This window comes from Silurus meridionalis, chromosome 7 (genome assembly GCF_014805685.1).
Source record: "Silurus meridionalis isolate SWU-2019-XX chromosome 7, ASM1480568v1, whole genome shotgun sequence".
NCBI classification, from domain to species: Eukaryota; Metazoa; Chordata; class Actinopteri; order Siluriformes; family Siluridae; genus Silurus; species Silurus meridionalis.
The window spans coordinates 3,535,820-3,556,871 of record NC_060890.1 but is presented as its reverse complement, the minus strand read 5'-3'; the positions used below and the strand labels follow the sequence as shown (position 1 = coordinate 3,556,871).

The 21,052-nt window shown below is 37.9% G+C and overlaps 1 protein-coding gene across 3 annotated transcripts in view; it reads right to left on the bottom strand.

Annotated features, from left to right (window-relative positions):
* The window catches only part of LOC124388666 (zinc transporter ZIP11-like), a 124,084-nt gene that overhangs the window by 85,609 nt on the left and 17,423 nt on the right, over window positions 1-21,052 (bottom strand). For all 3 annotated transcript variants that reach the window (XM_046853567.1, XM_046853569.1, XM_046853568.1), the window contains exon 4: window positions 11,998-12,156. In XM_046853567.1, the coding sequence (XP_046709523.1) occupies window positions 11,998-12,156 (159 nt within the window). The remainder of the gene's footprint in view (window positions 1-11,997; window positions 12,157-21,052) is intronic.

The following is a 21,052-nucleotide window of genomic DNA, read 5'->3' as shown; positions in this document are numbered from 1 at the left end:
AAACGAAAATCAAAATGGCGGCAATATAATAACGTGCTTGAAATTTCTTTATGTACATGATGTGCGTTAATAAATGAGAATGTGCATGCACGTGTTTTTGAAGGGGTTTTTTACACAACAGCGTTGCCGCGATTTGTTTGATGAAGGCATGCTATAAAAATACATACAGTACATGTTTATCTGTCAGGAATCCACCTGCCACGCCCCCTTCGGCCCCTTCAGCGTGTCAGGTGCTTTCGCCGCTTTCTGAAGCTCCCGGCTTCAATCGCGCACATGTGGTGCTCGTTTATCATCATCACCAGCTCCTATTTAAACTTCCACACTCACCGTCCGTTATTGTTGGTATTTCTTGGTTCACGGCGGTCGTTGTTATCGCGCATGCGTATCCCGCACGTGTCTTCCCACCGGCACTCTCTCAACGGCTGCGCTTTTCTTCCCAAAGCGCATCGCGGATAAACCCCCAATCCTGGCGTTGTTAATTCTATGATTTTGCTGCTCATCACACGCCCGCGCCGCCAAGCGCGGCTTCGCCTCCGCTCATCGCATAACATTTAACAACAAAAGGCATATGTGCACTAACTAACAGCAGAGATTCACCAGTATACAATACAACACCTGTAGCAGCTGTAAGCCTTGATTTTTCCGCCACTTCCGCGAGTTCTTCTGCGGCTGCACCGAGATAACCGACGTTAAATGCCAAATTTTTCCCGCCTTGTGCTCGAGATATCAGGGTTCAGCGACATAAAAGAATCGACATAACCGATAAAAAATGCTTAGAAAAAGCGAGAATTTGGCGGTTCCACTTCAAAAACGTCGACTTAATAGGGTTGTCGAGGTAACCGAGGTCGAGATAACCGGGTTCCACTGTATAACTAAATAACATGGCAAGCGTGTGAGAACAGTCTGAACAGTCTGGGTACAGTAGTGCATCCAGTAGTACATGATGTCTGTGTACAGAAGCAAAAATAGCATTTTAGAATCAAAGTGTGCTTTTCTCTGTTTATTAGCTTAAGAGACATTTAGGAACACTTTGACCAGCTGTAATAAAGAACCGTGATGGTACAATGAAACATCTGCGTCTTCATGCTTGTTCATGTTACAAACCTGCAACGTGACCACAGAGCTCATATTCAAGTCATTCACATTCATGCCCTTGTGGCAAAGAGGTGATGAAACCAAAGAAACTTCTTTCATGGAAAAAATAAAGCTGCATTCTGAAACATTAGAATCAGCTCTCACCATCTGTTAGTCAGAGTAGCGGTTGTCATGACACTTGTTGCCACATGCTTGTCACCGAGAGAAACCTGCCCGAGCCACGGACACTCACAAGCCACTAGTCACTAATGAAAAGATGAAGACAATGAATTCAAAGTCACAAGGAAACTGGCCAGGAACACACTCAAGTGTATAAACAGACACACAGACACGTAAACACACTTTTAGACACAGCTATTACTCTTCAACCAGGATTAACGTTACAGGTTGTATTTGTTTTCTGCACTGATCGACTACATTATTCATCTTGAATCTTATATGAGTCATCTCTTGAGCAGCCATGTGAGCACAAGACAAGCAAACCCAATCGGTGGAAAAGAGAATTACAGAATGACGACTCTGCAAGGACAAGGAAGGAAAACAAGGTGAAAGAGCGAAGATATGCTAAAGCTCACAAAAATGACAATAAAATTAGTGGAAAAATGTTTTATAGGGGGAGGAATTCAAGGTAGAATTTTTTTTTTATCTAATCGTTGCCAGTATACCGTATGAGAAAAAGAGATGGAAAAATGAATATTTGCAGTTTTCAGTAATACTTGGTGGAGGGTCTGTCCTGTTTTTCCCCCCTGCAGTTCTGTCAGTAGTGCTGGTGATATTACTAAAAAGCATATATGTATATGTACACTATATTGCCAAAAGTATTGGGTTACCTGGTCATAAGTTCAGTATGTGATTTTTGAGCACTGCATTCCACATTTAGTCCCAATTTGCTCTTATAATTCCGTCCACTCTTCTGGGAAGATGTTCCTTTTGGCAATATAGTGTATGTATTAGAAATACAAGCAGAAAATAATGGAAATATTATTCTTCTGTCAAAGGTCAGTATTTTGTGTAATATATTAGTATAGTAGATATAAAGATATAATAGCCAGGTGAGGACTCACTGTAGTTTAATCAGCAGTTTTTTCTCTCCCAACATGATCTCACTGGATTAGCAGTGTGCTTACGATCATTATCATGCTGTTATCATGTTTTCCAGGGGGAATGGAATGATGAATTAAAACCTGACTGTGCTTTTCATTATTCATGATTCCATCAATTTGGACAATATCACCAGCACTACAGGCAGAAATGCAGCCCCAAACCAGGACAGACCCTCCACCTAGTTTTATTGAAAGCTGCAAGCACTCATTCTTCCATCTCTCTCCATCTCTTTTTCTCATATACTGTCAACGATTAGATAAAAAAATTAAACCTTGGATTCGTCCCCCATGCCAGATGATTAGACAGGTCCTTTCTAGACTTTTTCAGGTCTCTTTAAGAACTTATCAGATTTTGAAAGTTTTTTGGCAATTTAGTCATATTATTGTTTATATACCACATCAGCGTGCTGATTTTCCTTTGACAGTGGCCTTGCTGATGCAAAACTATGATTTGATATCTGTCCAATTCTGTGATTGTTGCCATTTTAATGGGATGGTCTAAAAGTTAGTCTTATTAGCAAGTTTTCAGTAATTTAAAGTGACACAAACCAGGTATAATAAACATTACAGCAGTCATTCTGACATGAAATAGTGATTAGTGATAGTGACATGCAGCTGCTACCATTAATTAGAGTACGTTCTATTTGGGTTTACGTAAAATACTCGAGGTCGACCGATAGTGGATTTTATTGGTACTGATACCATGGAAAATAGTACTGAGCTTTACTACAATTTTTTTTTAAATAAAAATACAGTACTTAATTATGAAAATATACCAAATAAAATAAATATGAATATATTAATTATATTAATACATTTCGAGGCAAATAAAAGACATACATTCAAACTGAATAAAAATAAAATAACACTCCAAATAAATAAAAACTATTTCAGCTAAAATGAATTTAAAAAGACATCAAATAAACAGAACATGATTAGTGAGTCGCCAAAGAGGAGGCTCTCGAGTTCTTCTTCTTCTTCTTCGGCTGCTCCCATTAGGGGTCGCCACAGCGGATCATCCGTCTCCATACCACCCTGTCCTCCACATCTGCCTCTTTCACACCAACTACCTGCATGTCTTCCCTCACCACATCCATGAACCTCCTTCTTGGCCTTCCTTTTCCTCCTACCTGGTGGCTCCATCCTCAGCATTCTTCTACCAATATAATTCATGTCCCTCCTCTGCACATGTCCAAACCATCTCAATCTCGCCTCCCTCACCTTGTCACCAAAACATCCTACATGCGCTGTCCTTCTAATAAACTCATTTCTAACATCTTCAGCTCTGCTACCTCCAGCTCCACTTCCTGTCTTTTACTCAATGCCACTGTCTCTAATCCATAAAACATCTCAGGTCTCACCACAGTCCTATAAACTTTCCCTTTCATTTTTGCAGATACCCTACTATCACAAATCACTCCTGTCACTCTTCTCCACCCACTCCACCCTGCCTGCACTCTTTTCTTCACTTCTCTAACACACTCTCCATTACTTTGCACTGTTGACCCCAGGTACCTGAATTCCTCCACCTTCTCCACCTCTTCTCCCTGCAACCGCATCACTCCACTGCCCTCCCTCTCATTCACACACATGTATTCAACTATCAATGCCAATTTATCAAAATACACTGCAATGTTGGTGCACATGTTGCTAAAGTTATGTGGAAAACAGATCATCCAGTCAAAAAGTACCATTAAGGAGCCCCTGAACACTAAGCAAGCTTCATGAAAGATTGTTACATGGGTGTCTAGACCAAAACCCTGAGCTCAACCCCAGTGAACACCTTTGGGATTAACTGGCAAACTGACTTCAGACTTCATATATATGGAATGAGCATAATTCCAGTGGAATTCTTCCCAGAGGATTGGAGCTGGTGAAAGAAGCACATTCAAAAACAACTTGTGGATTTAGAGTGAAATATTCAGGTGTCCGTATCCAAACCATTTCCATAGGGGATACATGTAGCTTTCTCTGTTAGACATAAACATTTTTAATGATTGGCTTTTAATTGCAGTTTGCGTGTGCTCTCAATTACAGGTCAACAATGCTGCAGAGGAGCGTAATGTCTTCTGTCTAATGAAGCCATTCGCCACTCAGCCATGCAGGCAAATTGAACTGCCAGAGTGAAGCATCATCATTTGCTATATTCCCCCAATGACCCCTAAGAGCTGCGTGCACACACACACACACACACACACACACACACACACACACACACACACACACACACACACACACACACACACCAGACTCTCTTGCCCTTCCTCTCTGCTGACCACTCTGCTGTACCCCAGAGGTGATGGGGCTGATATGAAAGGTTAGTGCTGATGCCAACAATCTGTTCCAGGTGATGAAGCACAAAGCAGGCAAGAGAGATACAGTGACTGAAGGAAACCTTTTTGGGGAGGGGGCAAACATACAGAGCAGCAGCATTTTTGCCCTTCTGAATGCTTATAACTTTTTTATTTGTCACAATTGTTTGTTTGAATCACCATTGCTGGTGATAGGTCTGTACTGCTTTCATAAAAACAGGTGAGTGGACTTGTGTTTGTGTCCCAGGCTCAGACTACAAGCTGACATTTTAGCAGAACCTGATTATTCAGAAGCAAACACACTGGTTAGCCTTTCCTTTGTCTAGTCACACATTATAATGCCACATGCACTGCATGGAATCAGCTCTGAATACATAGCATGAATAAATAAGGCTAAAAAGCTATGCTTCTAAATGAATTATTTACAATTAAATGCAATCCAGTTTTCATCTGTTCAGAATCGGTGTAATCCTGTTATAATATATATATTTTTTTAAATCATAGACTTTATTAGCTGAAAAAACTGTCTATGCATCTATAGCACTTAAATCCCCATGCAATAAAACGTTTTATAGTGCTTTTTTTCAACGCTAACACACAGCTCTAGCCAATAAATTCACACCAAAATCACTAAGACCATCACAAAAAAACCAACATGTTTACATTGTTTACAGGTGGAGGTTTTTTCTGTACTGTACTATATCTACTGTACTATGTTTTTTCTATTACAGTTACAGACAATGCAATTTATTTTCACACCGGGCTAAAGACATGCAACAGCAGAATCAGTAAACAGTACTATAAATTTAAAAAATGAGATCAGTTAGTAGAACATTTACTTTCTCTAACACACATGGGGTGCTTACAGTTCAGCATTCGTACAGGGCACATGCATGCACCAAGGACAGCCTAGGAAAGGGCAAGAGTGTCAATTTGGAGAGCTTCATGGTCTGATGAGGTCCTTGTAGTCTTTTATAAAAGATACTGAAAATATGAGAGTAGAGCAAAAATAGCTGACACTAAACTACAGGTCATCACTTTTAGTCACATCTCACAGGTCACACTGCTGGGATTAGAAATATAATCACAGGCCCGAATATCCCTGATAATGATTTTCCATCAAAAACATACATGCTTGTGCAGAGTGTTTTAAACTGCTTCTGACATTTGGGGAAATGTATTAAGTGCAGACTTTAAAGTCCAGAAATAATTTTACAGTGAGGAACACTGATTCAGTTAATAACGCACTATAAAGAAATAAATAAAGAAATTTCAAGCACGTTAATATATTGCCGCCATATTCATTTTCGTTTATCTCGATGCTTTTTGGCGTCCCCCTAGGACATCGACATAACCAGAGTTCGGCCAAGTTCTTCCCTATGCTGACTGCCACCACTGGTTCAAATTTGGAAGTATATTTTTTGTCTTTACAAGCGTGTTTTGAAATTTTAAAAGCATTCCCAATATTTTTACCCCAAATATTTGTAAACATTAAGTTCAAATTTTTTAGGAAAATAAAATGCTCTAATCATGCCAATAAATAAGGTTAATCCAGTAACACATACATTTAATAAACAGAAGATGACCTAATTTTACTTTGAGAATGTTAGCAAAGTAAACAAAAAGCATATGCATTTGTTTTTAATCGAAGTGCCAGTGGTTTGTTTGAGAAAACAGTAAAGATAAAACTAGCAGAATTTTTGTACATCACGGCTACATGATTCACACTAGTCAAACAATATCCCAAGAGATGGCACACAATTTCTTCCACAGAGTTATACTATAATTTACGGTATCTCTACGTTGTAGGCTAACATGGTTAAAGAATATGTTCAACCATAGCATTGCTACTTTTCCAAGCCAGTTCTCCAATATTTAGCTCTGATTCAGTCTCGGTAGTGAAATCTAGCTTTATAACAAAGCCCATAAGACGTATGTTTGTCAAAGGCTCAATTCTGCAACAGCTTGTGGTCACATCACTTGAATTGCTGATGCCTGTTCTAGCTGCCTTATCCTGGAAACTCAACAATCGCTAGTGAGAATGATGAACGTGTAAATGTCCTCTCTATTGATTCATGGCAGTAGCCATTCTCTGCTGGGGGTTGCTGTGATTGTCTTGCTCTCCCCATAGATCTTTTTTTTGTTGGACTCTTGTTTGCTAAGTGGCAGTAAAAGAAAGCCTAACAGCTGTCCAAACAATACAACTAGCCCTGGCCAAGTGCAGCTCATGTGGATCACATTAAAGAGGAGAAATGTCGATGCCTCACATCTGCAATCAGTGTGCAAAGTTATACAAAGATTTCTTTCACACTCAAAAGCAATGTAGTTCTCTGAGAAATAGTTTCTGTCCATATTAGCCAAGCAGTTGCCCGTAAACATTTTAGACATGTGTAAGAAGGTAAGAAGGGTGTGAGATATAGAAGCTATGGGCCATTAAAATGTATACTGAAAATTTAAATTAATGTTGGTCACTCAAAACCCTCATAGCCCTAATAACCCCTTATAGCCATAATAACCCTATACCTAACATTAGGTATAGTAGAATTTCGCCATTAACTAACTAAATTCCTAGAAAATCCAATGAATAGCAGAAAAAGTCAAAGACAGTGAAAAAGAATGCACTATTCATTCTTAAGACTACATACTTCAAATGGGTGAAATTAACATAAAAACATATTTTGTGCCAAAAATCCAATAAGTCAAGAATGTGTGTGCTTTAGCACTCTAATCAGTGTCTTACTTACAGTGTGGAAAGTTGTGAGTTGGATTATCTTTTTAGTCACTGTTTTGGTTTTTAATGTTTATGCATTTGTAAACCAATTCTTTTTTTACTCTTTATTTATTTAAGCCTGTTGGCTTGCTGCATTTCTCTGTTCCATTCTCTTTTTATAGCATTTGTCTACTACAACAGTAAATTATCTGTTTTCAAACATGATGTACTGTGGCTTTACTATGTATATACAAATGCTTTGTATATTTAATTCTTGCATATATCATTTAATTATTATACAAAATTACATTTATTATATATTCAAGATGCTTATATCTTCACAACTGAACAAAATGTCTGGTTATTTTTTCAACAAAAATTATATTTAATTTAACTTGCCATCTGCAATTACCATTAAATACATGAAATAATTTGTTTGTTTTTACTGAAATAAACAACCAAGCACAACCCAGTTGCACTCCTCAATATTTGGTTTTGCATTTTTTTAAAAGGAACCCTGGTGCTACATTAAACAATACCATAAAGCTACAACACAACACAAGCTACATAAAGTACATCGAGTGCAACCTGGTGCAAACAGTGCAGACAAAAAACAGTACAGATCGACAACACAAGACAGGACACAAAACCAAGACAGCGCTGACCAGTAAACCTACGGGAGTGAATATAAGAAACACAATGCAGTGCAAAAATACAGCAGCAGTCAAAATGTGCAGAAGACAGCATGTAAACAATGTAGTATAATACAACAAGGTCGAAGGTGCAAAAAAGCATGTAAACAATATAGTAAGCATGTTAACTATAGTAAATACTATATAAAATATAGTAATAATAATACAGTAATAATAATAATACAATATAGTAAATACATAAATACTTTTAATTAGCATTTTATATAGTTATAATTAGCAAAACATCAAATTGTATTTTTTGCCAATTGGTCGTATAATTGAAAAATGATTTGTCTGATTAATCAAATTAATTAAATTATTAATATATTTAATATATTATTTTTTTTATTTAGATACTCTTATGATTCAGTATTGTTTTTTGCTGTCATAATAAACTTCAGTACTATTTTACATGGAGTTTTATGTTTGTGTCATTATTTTTTTATCCATTTAAAAAAACTATTGGTTGATTAATAGGTTATCAACAAGTACAATCCAACCAAATAAACACCATTTATCGACCTCAATCTGTGTTTTAAATTTCAAATAATCTCACCAATTTATGGAGGGGGCTTAATGTCTTGAATAATGTCCAGTGCTTTTGTTTGCTCACGGTTTGGGAATCAAAAGCATGAATATTTTTGAAGAAAAACACCAATATACCATGTACTACTCAGTCTCTCATTCTTTCTGCATTTATCATTTGTCTTTCAAACCCCCATCAATGTTTCACAATAAGCTACTAGATGGCAACAACAGAACAAGATGTTTGAAAGCTTTACCAAAAAAAAAAAGTTTCGCTATTCTGCAATTTATGTCCATGCTCGCTATCCTTATTTGGAAGTCGATGTCAGTAAAGGGTTCTGTTTGATCAAATCAAAACAAGACAACATGTCTTAGTTTGATATCTTTGTCATTTCTGCATAATGATTTACATAAAATATAATGAAATCTTCGGTGCTATGCTCCACTGAAATTTTTTTTTAAGTTTTTTTATTTTATTATAATTACATATTGATGTTATAATTTATTACATTTCAGAACTCGATTTTCTAAAGACTTCATGAGCATACACAATTTCAATACAACTGTCAAAGTGTACAGTTCGAGCTAAGCGATTATGAACATGTGCAACATGTATAGCTTTATTTCAGGGTCTCATTTGGGAGCTTTGTGAGTCCGCATTCATGACAGGCTGTGTGCATCTAGGTGTAGTTCCCCACTGATCCACCATATACACTAAGAATTAGTCTTTAAACAAAGCATTTTCAAGCGTTAGACCCTGGAGTTCCTGTTTCCTGCTGTTGATTGTTTGCCGGAAATGTTGTTTGTATCGGCATTAAAATTTTTACAGTTCGTTTTTTTCTCTCTCTCATCGCTTTCAAATATCAAAATATCATTTTGATTTCCTGCATCCGTTGGCTTCGTTTCGTCTCTTTTTGCTTTTGGAAGAGCACTTTATTCCCTGTTTGAGAGTTTGAAAGCAGTGAGTGGAGGACATTCCCACCAGAACTATGAACACACACTACAGTAACCACATTAAGGTACGTAATTTCTCTGCTATGGCTTTAGGACCACATGCAGCTAGAAGAAACCTTTCCGATTACGTAGCTCTCTGGATGGTGTTTCTGTTTCAGCGTGTACAACTGTCAAAGGCCGTGGCGTTATTATTGACCCGAGTCTTTCCTTTGAGGCTCACATGTATTATACGTGAATAATATCACCAGGATCTCCTTCTTTCACCTTAAAAATATTGCTAAAATTAGAAATATGATGTCGTTACAGAATGCAGAAAAACTAGTTCATGCTTTTTTTACTTCTAGATTAGACTTCTGTAACGCTTTACTGTCTGGGTGTGTGAGTAAGTGCATAAATAAGCTTCAGTTAGTTCAGAATGCAGCAGCAAGAGTCCTCACTAGATCTAGAAAATATGACCACATCACCCCTGTTTTAATCAGTCTACACTGCTCCCAATCAAATCTCGCATTGATTATAAAATATTACTACTGACGTATAAAGCACTTAACGGTCTCGCACCGCAGTATCTGAGTGAACTCCTGTACCAGTATGATCCTCCACGCCTACTTAGATCAAAAGGTGCTGGCTATCTGTTGGTTCCTCAAATAATGAAGACTACAGCAGGGGGCAGATCTTTCTCTTATAAAGCCCCACAGTTATGGAACAGCCTTCCAATCAGTGTTTGGGACTCAGACACAGTCTCAGTGTTCAAGTCGAGGTTGAAAACGTATTTATTTAGTCAAGCCTTTTATCAGTAGATTTTTCTTGGTAAAGGCTCAGATCTGGAGGGAACATGGATATAGAGTGTTTGGTGAACTGGTATATTTGTATGCTGTCGTCCCTCACATTCACACGCTCACTCAGGTTTGTTGAACGGTGGTGTGGTGGGTCGTCTCTTATCCCAGAGATCCCTCATGTCTGTGTTACCTTCTGGTTCTCCCTTTTAGTTATGCTGCCATAGCGAGTCTTGCCGGAGTCCAAACTGCACAGTGACATTAACTTTCATACAACAATAAGGACACAATAATCCATATCCTTCTCTTCCTGTCACCCTCTCTCTCTCTCTCTCTCTCTCTCTCTCTTTCTCATTAAACATGCTCCTGAGTCTTCAGTGACCACTGTTCCAGCCCCTCTCCCCTCTGTGAATCTTCCCACTTCGTCCAGGCCTGCCTCTGGATTGTGTTCTCTTCGACTGGAGGCCAGTCTGTGCAGCTTGGGACGGTTTCTCATCAACGCCTTGGGTGGTTCCATGAAATTCCGGAGTAGAACGGGCGCTTTGAGGATGGATTGGGCTGTAGTTAATGTCAACAATCTGCTACACTGACTCAGGAATACAGTTCGCTTCTGATCACCATCACTGTACACCGCAACACTGTATATCTGCTATAAATGGATATTCGGTGCAACCCAGATAAGGATGGGTTTCCTCTTGAGTCTAGTTCCTCTCAAGGTTTTTTCCTTATGCCATCTCTGGGAGTTTTTCCTTGCCACAGTCGCCACCAGCTCTCTAACCAGGGACAAACTTGTACTTATTAAGAACATATTTACTTTTAATTACCACATTTTCAGTGTAAAGCTGCTTTGAGACAATGTTCATTGTTAAAAGCGCTATACAAATAAAAATGAATTGAACTCAGGTGATTCATCTCTAGGGCAGGATTTTGAAATAACTCTCCACAACTCTCTGCTCTCCCCTTCAGCCACCGCTTGCAACCTCGGGGTAACCATGGACAATCAACTGTCCTATTCCCTCACATGTTGCCAATGTGGCCCGCACTTCTAGGTTCCTTCTCTACAACATCAGAAGGATTCGACTATTTCTATCCACACAGGCTGCTTAGGTGCTTATTCAGTCTCTTTTTTTTTGAGACTGGACTACTGCAACTCTCTGCTGGCAGGTCGACCTCTGATCGCTATTCTCCCACACCACCCCACTGCTGTGATCCGTCCACTGGCTTCTGGTAGCTGCACACATCCGATTCAAAACACTGATGCTTGCCTACAAAGACAAAAATGGACCAGCACTCCTTTACCTCAGAGACCTCATCACTCCTCCAGCACTGCTCAGCTCGTACCACCTTCTCTCAAGGTAAGAGGTAAGTATTGTCAAGGCTCTTCTCTGTTCTGGCACAGAGGTGGTAAAATGAACTTTCCCTAAATCTCTTAAGACTGGAGTCACTGGCTATCTTCAAGTGATGGGTGAAGACCTACCACTTCCAGAAACACTGAAACTAACACTTTGCCTTTATTTCAAAATAATAATAAATCCTGAGTTATAGGCTTATGGTATCTTTAGTTTGTAATCTAGTGAACCAGTGTTGATTTATTCATTTCTAGAGACTCTGAATAAGGGCATCTGCTAAATGCAGTAAATATACATGTAAATAGAACTGAAATTGCCTATAACAATATGTACAACATCAGTTTCCTTTAAGTAAAAAAAACAAAGCATCCCATTATGAACCAATTTTCATCCAACCATCAGATGCACTCCAGGAGATTTCTAATGCACATTCAAGTCTTAGCCCAAAGAATCACCTGTGTCAAAAGAACAAATACGTGCTCACCAGAAGTGGCAACATCAGGTCAGCAAAATACACAAATGCTGCTCCCAGGACAAAACCAATGGCAACAGGGAGAAATGAAAACGCCCCATATTTTCCAGATTCTTCTGCCATTTCAATAGCAGGGGCCAGCAGAGACCAGTATGAGGCTGCCAACATCACCTGTGTATAAGACATAAAAACACAATAATGACTAAATACAGAAGAATTTTCATAGCTTTATGAAGGAATAATATATAAAAAATAATAATTCACAGAATCACAGAATGCAATTGTTAAACAAGAGAACATGTTTACCCAATTCATGAATTAAAGCATTAATAATATTTAAACTCTATATTCACATTTAATCATTCATGCATGATATGCACTTCCACTGCTATTCGGTTGCCACTCTGATTACCCAATATGCCATCTTTTTTACATTATGCATTGAAGCTAGCAACACCAGAAAGCCTCAGCTGTAGACTGGGTGCACAGACATGCTCACATTAGTCCAAGATAAATAATAAATGTTTTGATTTTCATTAACATCAAATTAGGTATATTAGTGGATGTTCAACTGTTTTGTGGTAAGATTTTATTCCATCACATAATCATTTTTCTGTCTTACATTACTAGAGTAAAAACATTTTTTGCACAACCATGAGAAACCTTAGAATGTCTGAGGTGTAATTTATTTCATTTAGTTTATTTAACCATTATTACTGAAGCACAGTGGTGGGGTGGGAGGTCAGGACCAGCATAAAGCCTTCTCTGAATCAGAAGCACTGGCCTACATTTACAACCTAAATTCTAATATTTGTTCCATAAAATTGTATGAATTTATTCCCAACAGTTTATTCTCTTCATTTTGTAGCATTTCTCTTGGCTGCACTGCTTCCAGTACGTGTATGTGGATGTTAGATTTTTTGTCCAATCAGATTTCAGCCTCTATGTGCTGCTATGTCATTCTAATCTGCCCAGGGCCTTCAAAGTCTGTACTGCTGGTCTTTTTACCATAGTCTCCTAGAGAAAAAGCTCTGTTTCTTTAACCAATCAGATTTCATATTCGCCTCACAGGGCAGATCGCTGGCCCAGAATAGAGTCAGCATTTATCCATCCTCTGATTGGTTGGTCAGAGGGAAACTGTTACAGCCAAGTTCAACTGGCAAAACATGTGTGTAGCTCTGCACACATTAATACATCTGAGTTAGACCTTTTTTATGTGTACAGATGAAGAGAAATTGATTTGGTCTCAGGCATACTTAAAAATAAATTTTTAAGAAAAGCTAGACCTGGTGAGGAGGTCAACCAACCCTGAAGCTAGCTAGCGTGTCTCAGCCCGGGAAAGGGTTTATTCACCACTTCCAGATCAGTGAATACAAGCATTCTTTTGTCATGTTATTAGACAAATATTGATTCTGAACTGCTCCAGATGTTGTAGGTGCACAGTTGTGGTTGTAGTGTAGAGGTCTGGAGTCTTAACTGGGTTTTTTGCTTTAGTAAAATGGTTTTCACCCTCCATATATGAAAAATGGTATTTTCTCTCTCTCTCTCTCTCTCTCTCTCTCTCTCTCTCTCTCTGTAATGCGAAGCGTTGTAAAATTGCGTTTTTGTAATGTATTGATGGTTTCTATAATTGCGATGTGATAGTGGTGAAATTAAGAGGTGGATTAAGTCGGGTACGTCTCCACTAGAGGCTCAGGTACCAAATGCACAACCCGCCACTGCTGAAACACCACCCGCTAAACTCCAGGGAGCTCTGAACCGGTTTCTGGCATATACAAAAAAGTTTGCCTAATTCCAACTTTATTTCAAAAATAAATAAAAAAATAAATAAAAAGCTTTTTTCTCGCAATTCCGGCTTTTTTTTTATTTTTACAATTCCGACATTTTTTTAAACAATCAGGCAGCGAAATTTCTGTAGTGGCAGAAAGTTTTACACATTAAAAATAAAATGGGCTACAATCAATAGAATCGCATTATATGAAACTGAGCTTTCAATTCCTGGAAAGAATTTTGTCTTTTTGAACTCTACAGAGAACAATCAGCTCTGGAGGAGACGGAACTAGACAGATAAAGCAGAGAAGGCCTCGGTCATACACAAACAGCTACAAACTTCAGGTCAACAACATAAACAACATACCGGTAGATGCATCAGAAATGTTGGATGTTTACGAGAAATAAAATTGCGAGAAATAAAATCTGAACTGCGAGGAAAAAAGGCTGTATTAGGCTTTTTTTCTATGTGGTGGAAATGGAGTTCCATACAACACAGAAGATGCTGCAGAATAAAAGATGAAGATATGGGGAGAAACAACAACGGGTGCAGAGAAGATTCAGGCCAAAGAAAACTACTAAAAGTTTCAAAGGTCTGGGATAATTTCAAACTAAAACATGAAGAAACCCCCATACAGTGAATTTGCCCTTTTTTATTGTCTTTTGAAATTGATTTTAAATTTTTTCTTGTACGCAATTGCAGCAATAAATATTTTTATTTTAAAGGAAACAAATTACTTGTTTATTTTAAAAGACCTTTCTTATTTTCTCTTGAATATTTTATATTGCTCTTTAATAAAGAAAAAGTACTTCCTATCCGATTACTCGATTATTGGCTTGCCTCAAGCAAAGAAAATAACTAAGGAAACTGCTACTAAAATGGGTTGAGAACTGCCCAGCTCATTAATAAAGCATTTAAGGATAGTGATAAACCATCTGCAAGAATAAAGTGTGATTAGTAAAATATTTTGAATGATCATGATTACAGATCACAAACATTTGGTTAAAAAAAAAAAAACAGTAGTGAAAGCAAGAGCATTTCCACATGCACAATGTGAAGAAACTTCAATGGATTTAAACTAAACTGCTGTGGAGCCTTAAGAAAGCCAATTATCAGTGGGCTAATCAAAGAAATTAATATAATCATTTATGTAATATATAATTAATCTTAAATTTTCTATGGAGCATAAACATTGGACTTTGGAACACTGGAAAAAATAGTGATGTGGCCTTTTAAATCCAGATTTACACTGTTTCAGAGCAATGGGTGCATCAGAAGAAGATAAGTGGATTAATTGATGCACCCCATCATGCCTAGTGCCTACCGTACAAGCCTGTGTGGGTAGTGTTATGATCTGGGGTTAGGAATACCAGAATATAGTGAATGACCAAAGTTTTCCAAGCAATTGATTTTTTTTCTTTCCTGATGGCACATGAATTGGCCACCACAGAGAGTAATTGATAATATTTCGAATGTGCTGGAGAATAATTTACACAGCTTTCAGATTGAGTGGAAACTAATGCAACTTTGGATTGAAATTAATGTGTGATATTGCATAAGATTATCAAAACAATGCCACAACAAATGTATGCTGTAATCAAAGTTAAAGGCGATCCAGCAAAATATTGTGTGATTTCTTTTGGCTAGGAAGTGAAAAAGCCTTGATGAACACTTCTGTGTCTTTATATACCCTGTGTTCTATTTTTACTAGGTCCACAATGATTACTGAAATGCAGTCTATATAACTATAAATCAGTTAAAGCAGAGAGAGTGGAGAGGCAAAAAAATAAAAAAAATCCTCAGAAGGCATGTGTAAAGACTGCTTTATACATTAGGTCTAATTTATTAAAGCTACAGACACAACAGCTAACACCTCACAGTTTTCTCTCCAGAATCCAGACCCCCTGGCAGAGATGTGTTTGTTTGTCCCAAAGACCACTGATTAATGAAAGAACAACCCTGAAAGAAGACACCACCAATACATCTCACTCAAACACATGCCCTTTTCTTGACAAATAACCCCCCCACACACAACTATTGACTGAAGAACTGTGCTCAACATCTGAGCTAAGAAAAAGTAAAGAAGAAAAAACATCCACCTTTTATAAAAAAATAAATAAAAGTTGAAGTAGTCGGCAATCACCATATAAGCCTATCTAGCAATGCAGCAAATGGCACAGATACTAAATTGTTTTCTTATTTTTAATTTCTATTATTCTTATATTAAAATCAGAATCAGAAATTGCTTTATTACCAAGTATGTTTACACATACAATGTAATACTGTAACGCTCTCTACACTGGACTTAATCAATCACTCCTCAATCGGCACAAAACGCCGCAGCACGTCTTCTCTCCAACACCTCCAAACGCTCACACATCACCCCTGTCCTCCGCTCACTTCACTGGCTTCCGGTGTGGTTTAGGGTGGAGTATAAGCTCCTGCTGTTCGTGTTCAAGTCATTCATTGGTCTGGCCCATGGCCTACCTCACCAAACTAGTAACAGTCTACCAACCAGCCAGAACTCTCCGCTCCTCTGAACCTCTCTAGTCACTCCCAAGTTTAAATATAAAAAGTTTGGAGGCCGGTCATTTGCCGTCCAGGGACCAAAGCTGTGGAACGCACTTCCAGCACACTTACGAAGCATCACTGGGCTGAGTGTCTTTAAGTCGCAGTTGAAAACACATTTATTCATACAAGCTTTTAACACGTAGCTTCTGATTCGACTGCTATTTTATGTACATTGTGTTGTTATATTTTGTTGTCCATTGATGTTTTTACTGGAAAGCGCCTTGTGCTTCTTTTGGTTGTTGTAAGGCGCTCTATAAATAAAATTTGATTTGATTTGACTTGATTTGATACGATACAAGGAATTTGACTTGGTGACAGGAGCTTCCAGTGCAGGAGAAGTACAGACATAAGACTAAAAAATGTAGTCTCATGGTTTCATCCTCATACCATCCAAGTAAGTTTTTCCTCAACATAGTCGCCCGTGAAAGGTGAAGGGGTGGAGATAAACATCATCAGTGCCTATGCTCCACAAGTTAGTTGTGAGATGGAGGAGAAGAAAAAATCAAGACTGAGAGGTGTCCCGAACCATGAGTGTGGGTGAGCCCACGCATGAGGACTGGATAGGAAAGTGCCAGGGTGAAAACATAAGTAAATAAAGAAAGCTCTACTTGGTGAACTTTTGTCTGTCTTGCTTTCTTCCAGTCCGGAACCAGTGAGTTCTTTACTTGTTTTGCTCGACCTTAGTGCAGCTTTTGACACAATTGATCATATCATCCTGCTTGCTAGACTTGAGAACATTGTTGAAATAAAGGGAACAGCTCTCTCCTGGCTTAGGTCTTATTTGACTGATCGCTATCAGTTTGTTGATGCAATTGTGAGTTCTCCAAACTCTCTGAGGTAAAGTTTGGTGTTCCGCAAGGATCTGACTTAGGCCCACTGCTTTTCTCTTTATATATGTTGCCTCTGGATGAAATTATACATAAACATGGTATTCGCTGCCATTGCTATGCTGATGATACACAGATGTATATTTCAGCAAAGCCAGATAAGCGAGAACATATAAAAAATGTTGAGGAGTGTGTAAAGGACATTCAACAGTGGATGTTTGATAACTTCCTTCTGCTCAACTTGGATAAGACGGAAGTACTTTTACTAGGACCACATGCAGCTAGACGTAAACATTCCAAATTACATAGCATCTTTGGAACACCCAGACAGTAAAGCATTACAGTAGTCTAATTTAGATGCAAAAAACTAGTTCATGTTTTTGTTACATCTAGATTATTCTACTGTAACGCTTTACTGTCTGGGTGTGCGAGTAAGTGCATAAATATGCTTCAGTTAGTTCAAAATGCAGCAGCAAGAGTCCTCACTAGATCTAGCAAATTTGACCACATCACCCCTGTTTTAATCAGTCTACACTGGCTCCAAAATAAATTTCGCATTGACTTTAAAATACTACTACTGACGTATAAAGCACTTAACGGCCTTACACCGTAGTATCTGAGTGAACTTCTGTACCAATATGATCCTCCATGACTACTTAAATCAAAAGGTACAGGCTATTTTTGGTACCTCAAATAATGAAAACTACAGCAGGGGGCAGATCTTTCCCCTATAAAGCCCCACAATTATGGAACAGTCTTCCAATCAGTGTTCGGGACTCAGACACAGTCTCAGTGTTCAAGTGCTTCAGTAACCACTGTTCCTGCCCCTCCTACCACTTTGTCCAGGCCTGCCTCTGGATAGTGTCCTCTTTGATTGGAGGCCACTCTGTGCAGCTGGGGACAGTTTCTCAGCAACGCCTTACATTTACATTTACATTTACGGCATTTAGCAGACGCCTTATCCAGAGCAACGTACAAAAGTGCTTTGAGTCTTGGGTGGTTCCATGAAATTACGGAGTAAGAATGGTAGCTTCAAGGATGGATTTGGACTTTAGTTAATGTCAACAGTCTGCTACAATGACTCAGGGCCAGTGTTGGGCAACGTTACTTTTAAAAGTAATGCATTACAATATTGAGTTACTTCCCAAAAAAGTAACTAATTACGTTACTTAGTTACTTTTTATGGAAAGTAATGGTTATATTACTTTTGCGTTACTTTTGCGTTACTTGTATCTCTTTCACGCCTTACAGGTGTAATAGGTGTAATATAGATAATTGCCATTAAGAAAGAAGTTATATTAGGGCAAAGGACATGTCTTAAACATTTAAAATGCTTAATAACTTCTTAGAGAACAATAGGACGATCGACTAAATTTTGACCACAAGGCTGAACACTTTCCAGTCGCTCTTCTGTACACTGCTTTGCAATCTGCCTTTAAGGGTGTGGGCTGCACACCGGTGATGTGGAGGGAGAACATACCTTTCGCTGTCATTACGTAAAACATCGTGCAATTCCGTAAATATGACCTCGTCCTCGTCTACATCATTCTCTGCTTCATCATCAGCTTAAAACATTCTGAACGCTTTTACAAAGTTTGCGCTATTATCAGTGACCGTGGCAGTTTATCTTCCCACAAAGAGCAAATGAGCTGTGAATTTGCTCTCTATCTCCACTGCGATGGCATCGTACATGTGTCTCCCACTGAAAACTTTTATTTTGAGCAGTCCAGAGATTTGCAGTGGTGGAAAGTCGGCAAAAGTTTTCTATATTTCTGTCTCCATTTCCATATATTCAACATCACACACACACACACACACACACACACACACACACACACACACACACACACACACACACACACACACACACACATCTGTAGTGCTGTGCTTTGCATGCAGATTTTTTATTTTTTTTTAAGTGGTATTTTTTGCAGTTAACAAGAGCTTTTCACCAACACATAATCTACACTTAACCATTATTCCTTTCTCCTTTTCCTCGACTATTTCGAAATAATAAGAAAACATCCATCACAGTAATGTAATGCTCTGGTTTGCCATCTCCGCTTCTGACCAGCTTCTGTTCTACGTGACTCCGTTCATTTTAATTCATTTATTTTTTTATGCAAAATAATTTAACTGAAAAGTAACTCGCATTACTTTTTTTAAAAAGTAACTCAGATATTAATGTGTAAATTTATAAAGTAACGCACTACATTACTCGTTACTACAGAAAAGTAATATTATTACGTAACGCACGTTACTTGTAAACGCATTACCCCCAACACTGCTCAGGACTACAGCTGTAATAAATGGACATTTGGTGCAACCCAAATGAGGATGGGTTAGCTTTGAGTCTGGTTTCTTTCAATGTTTCTCCTTTATGCCATCACGGGGAGTTTTTCCTTGCCACAGTCGCCTCCGGCTCACTCATCAGGGACAAATTTACACTTATAAAGAACATCTTATTCATTTTTATCACCACATTATCTGTGTAAAACTGCTTTGAGACAATGTTCATTGTTAAAAGCGCTATACAAATAAAAATGAAATGAATTGAGTTTGTTACAGTCTCTCAACCTCATTAAATATGTACATTTCAGCCAGAACAACAACTGGATTAAAAAGAAAAAAGAAAACAATAAAAGGGCCAATGGACATTAAAATCATCCATAACATACCACCAATGACAATCCGGCATTATACTTCATATTTATCTTCAGGATCTTCTCTGCTGTGCCATATGAATCAAGCTCTAAGAAAATCCTAAAGGTCTTGAAGACAAATTATTTGTGCACCTTTATTCAATAAGATTGAACTCTATTTGGACATTCTTTGCTGTTTGGATTCATACGTCTATATAAATGAAAAGAAAGAAATGCCTATTACAGTCAAATCAACTTTTTATATGTTTATTTTATGACTTTTAAAAGATTTAGCTTGGGAAGCAGTTAAACTCTTCCACAAAAGACACAAAGAAGTGTCAAAGGTTACCCATGAACATTTTATTCCTGTTACACAATAACAATTTGTATATGAATACTTCTGTGACACTGTGAGTTCAAGAACACAATATGAACACAAGAACACAATATGAATATAAAACACAGTTATCCTGAGTTGCAGTAAAGACTTAGCTCGACTGATTACAGATCTATGAGATAACAGGTATGGTGCCATTAGCAGTGATATTAGCATAAATGTTAAAGCTTTAGAAGCTGATCTTTTTGGAAAGAGTGGTCAGATGAGTAGATGAGAGAGATTGACAATGTAAAGACTAATGTGCACTTGCATCACTCTCTGTATAAAACAATTTTCATCTAATTTAACAAATTGTCAATCAAACTCTCTTTGAGATGAAGCATACATGTTTAATGTAATTTTAATGATAGTTACCAGTAAGAGCATCATTTTTGGACTTTGTTATTACCTTTTTTTAGCAATATTGAGGTTTGGAGGCCTTGCAGTAAGACATCATATACAGTATTAGAGAGATTAGTGCATGGCAAAACCAGCTACTTTTTTTTTACGCGTGGATTAATGCTAATAACAGAACTGCACATTAATCAGTTTTTTGAACCAGAGATCACTTTATACAAATCTGTGATGTTATCTACTAAATGTTTTTCTATTTGACCATCCTGAGGGCAGCTGTCTGTCTAAGCCAAGAGACAAGAATCCACCACTTTGACAAAATACAGAAAAATGCGCTGAAGCCAACTGCATTATTAAGCATTAATATAAGTCATCACAGAAATGGTCAAGGTTAGTTAAAACATCACTTGACGAAATAATCAAGCGTTTGCGATACCTTGCAATGAGTCTGTTACAGCACTGTGGAGGAATTTTGTTCCACTCATCTATGCAAAATTGTTGAAATTCGGCCACATTGGAGGGTTTT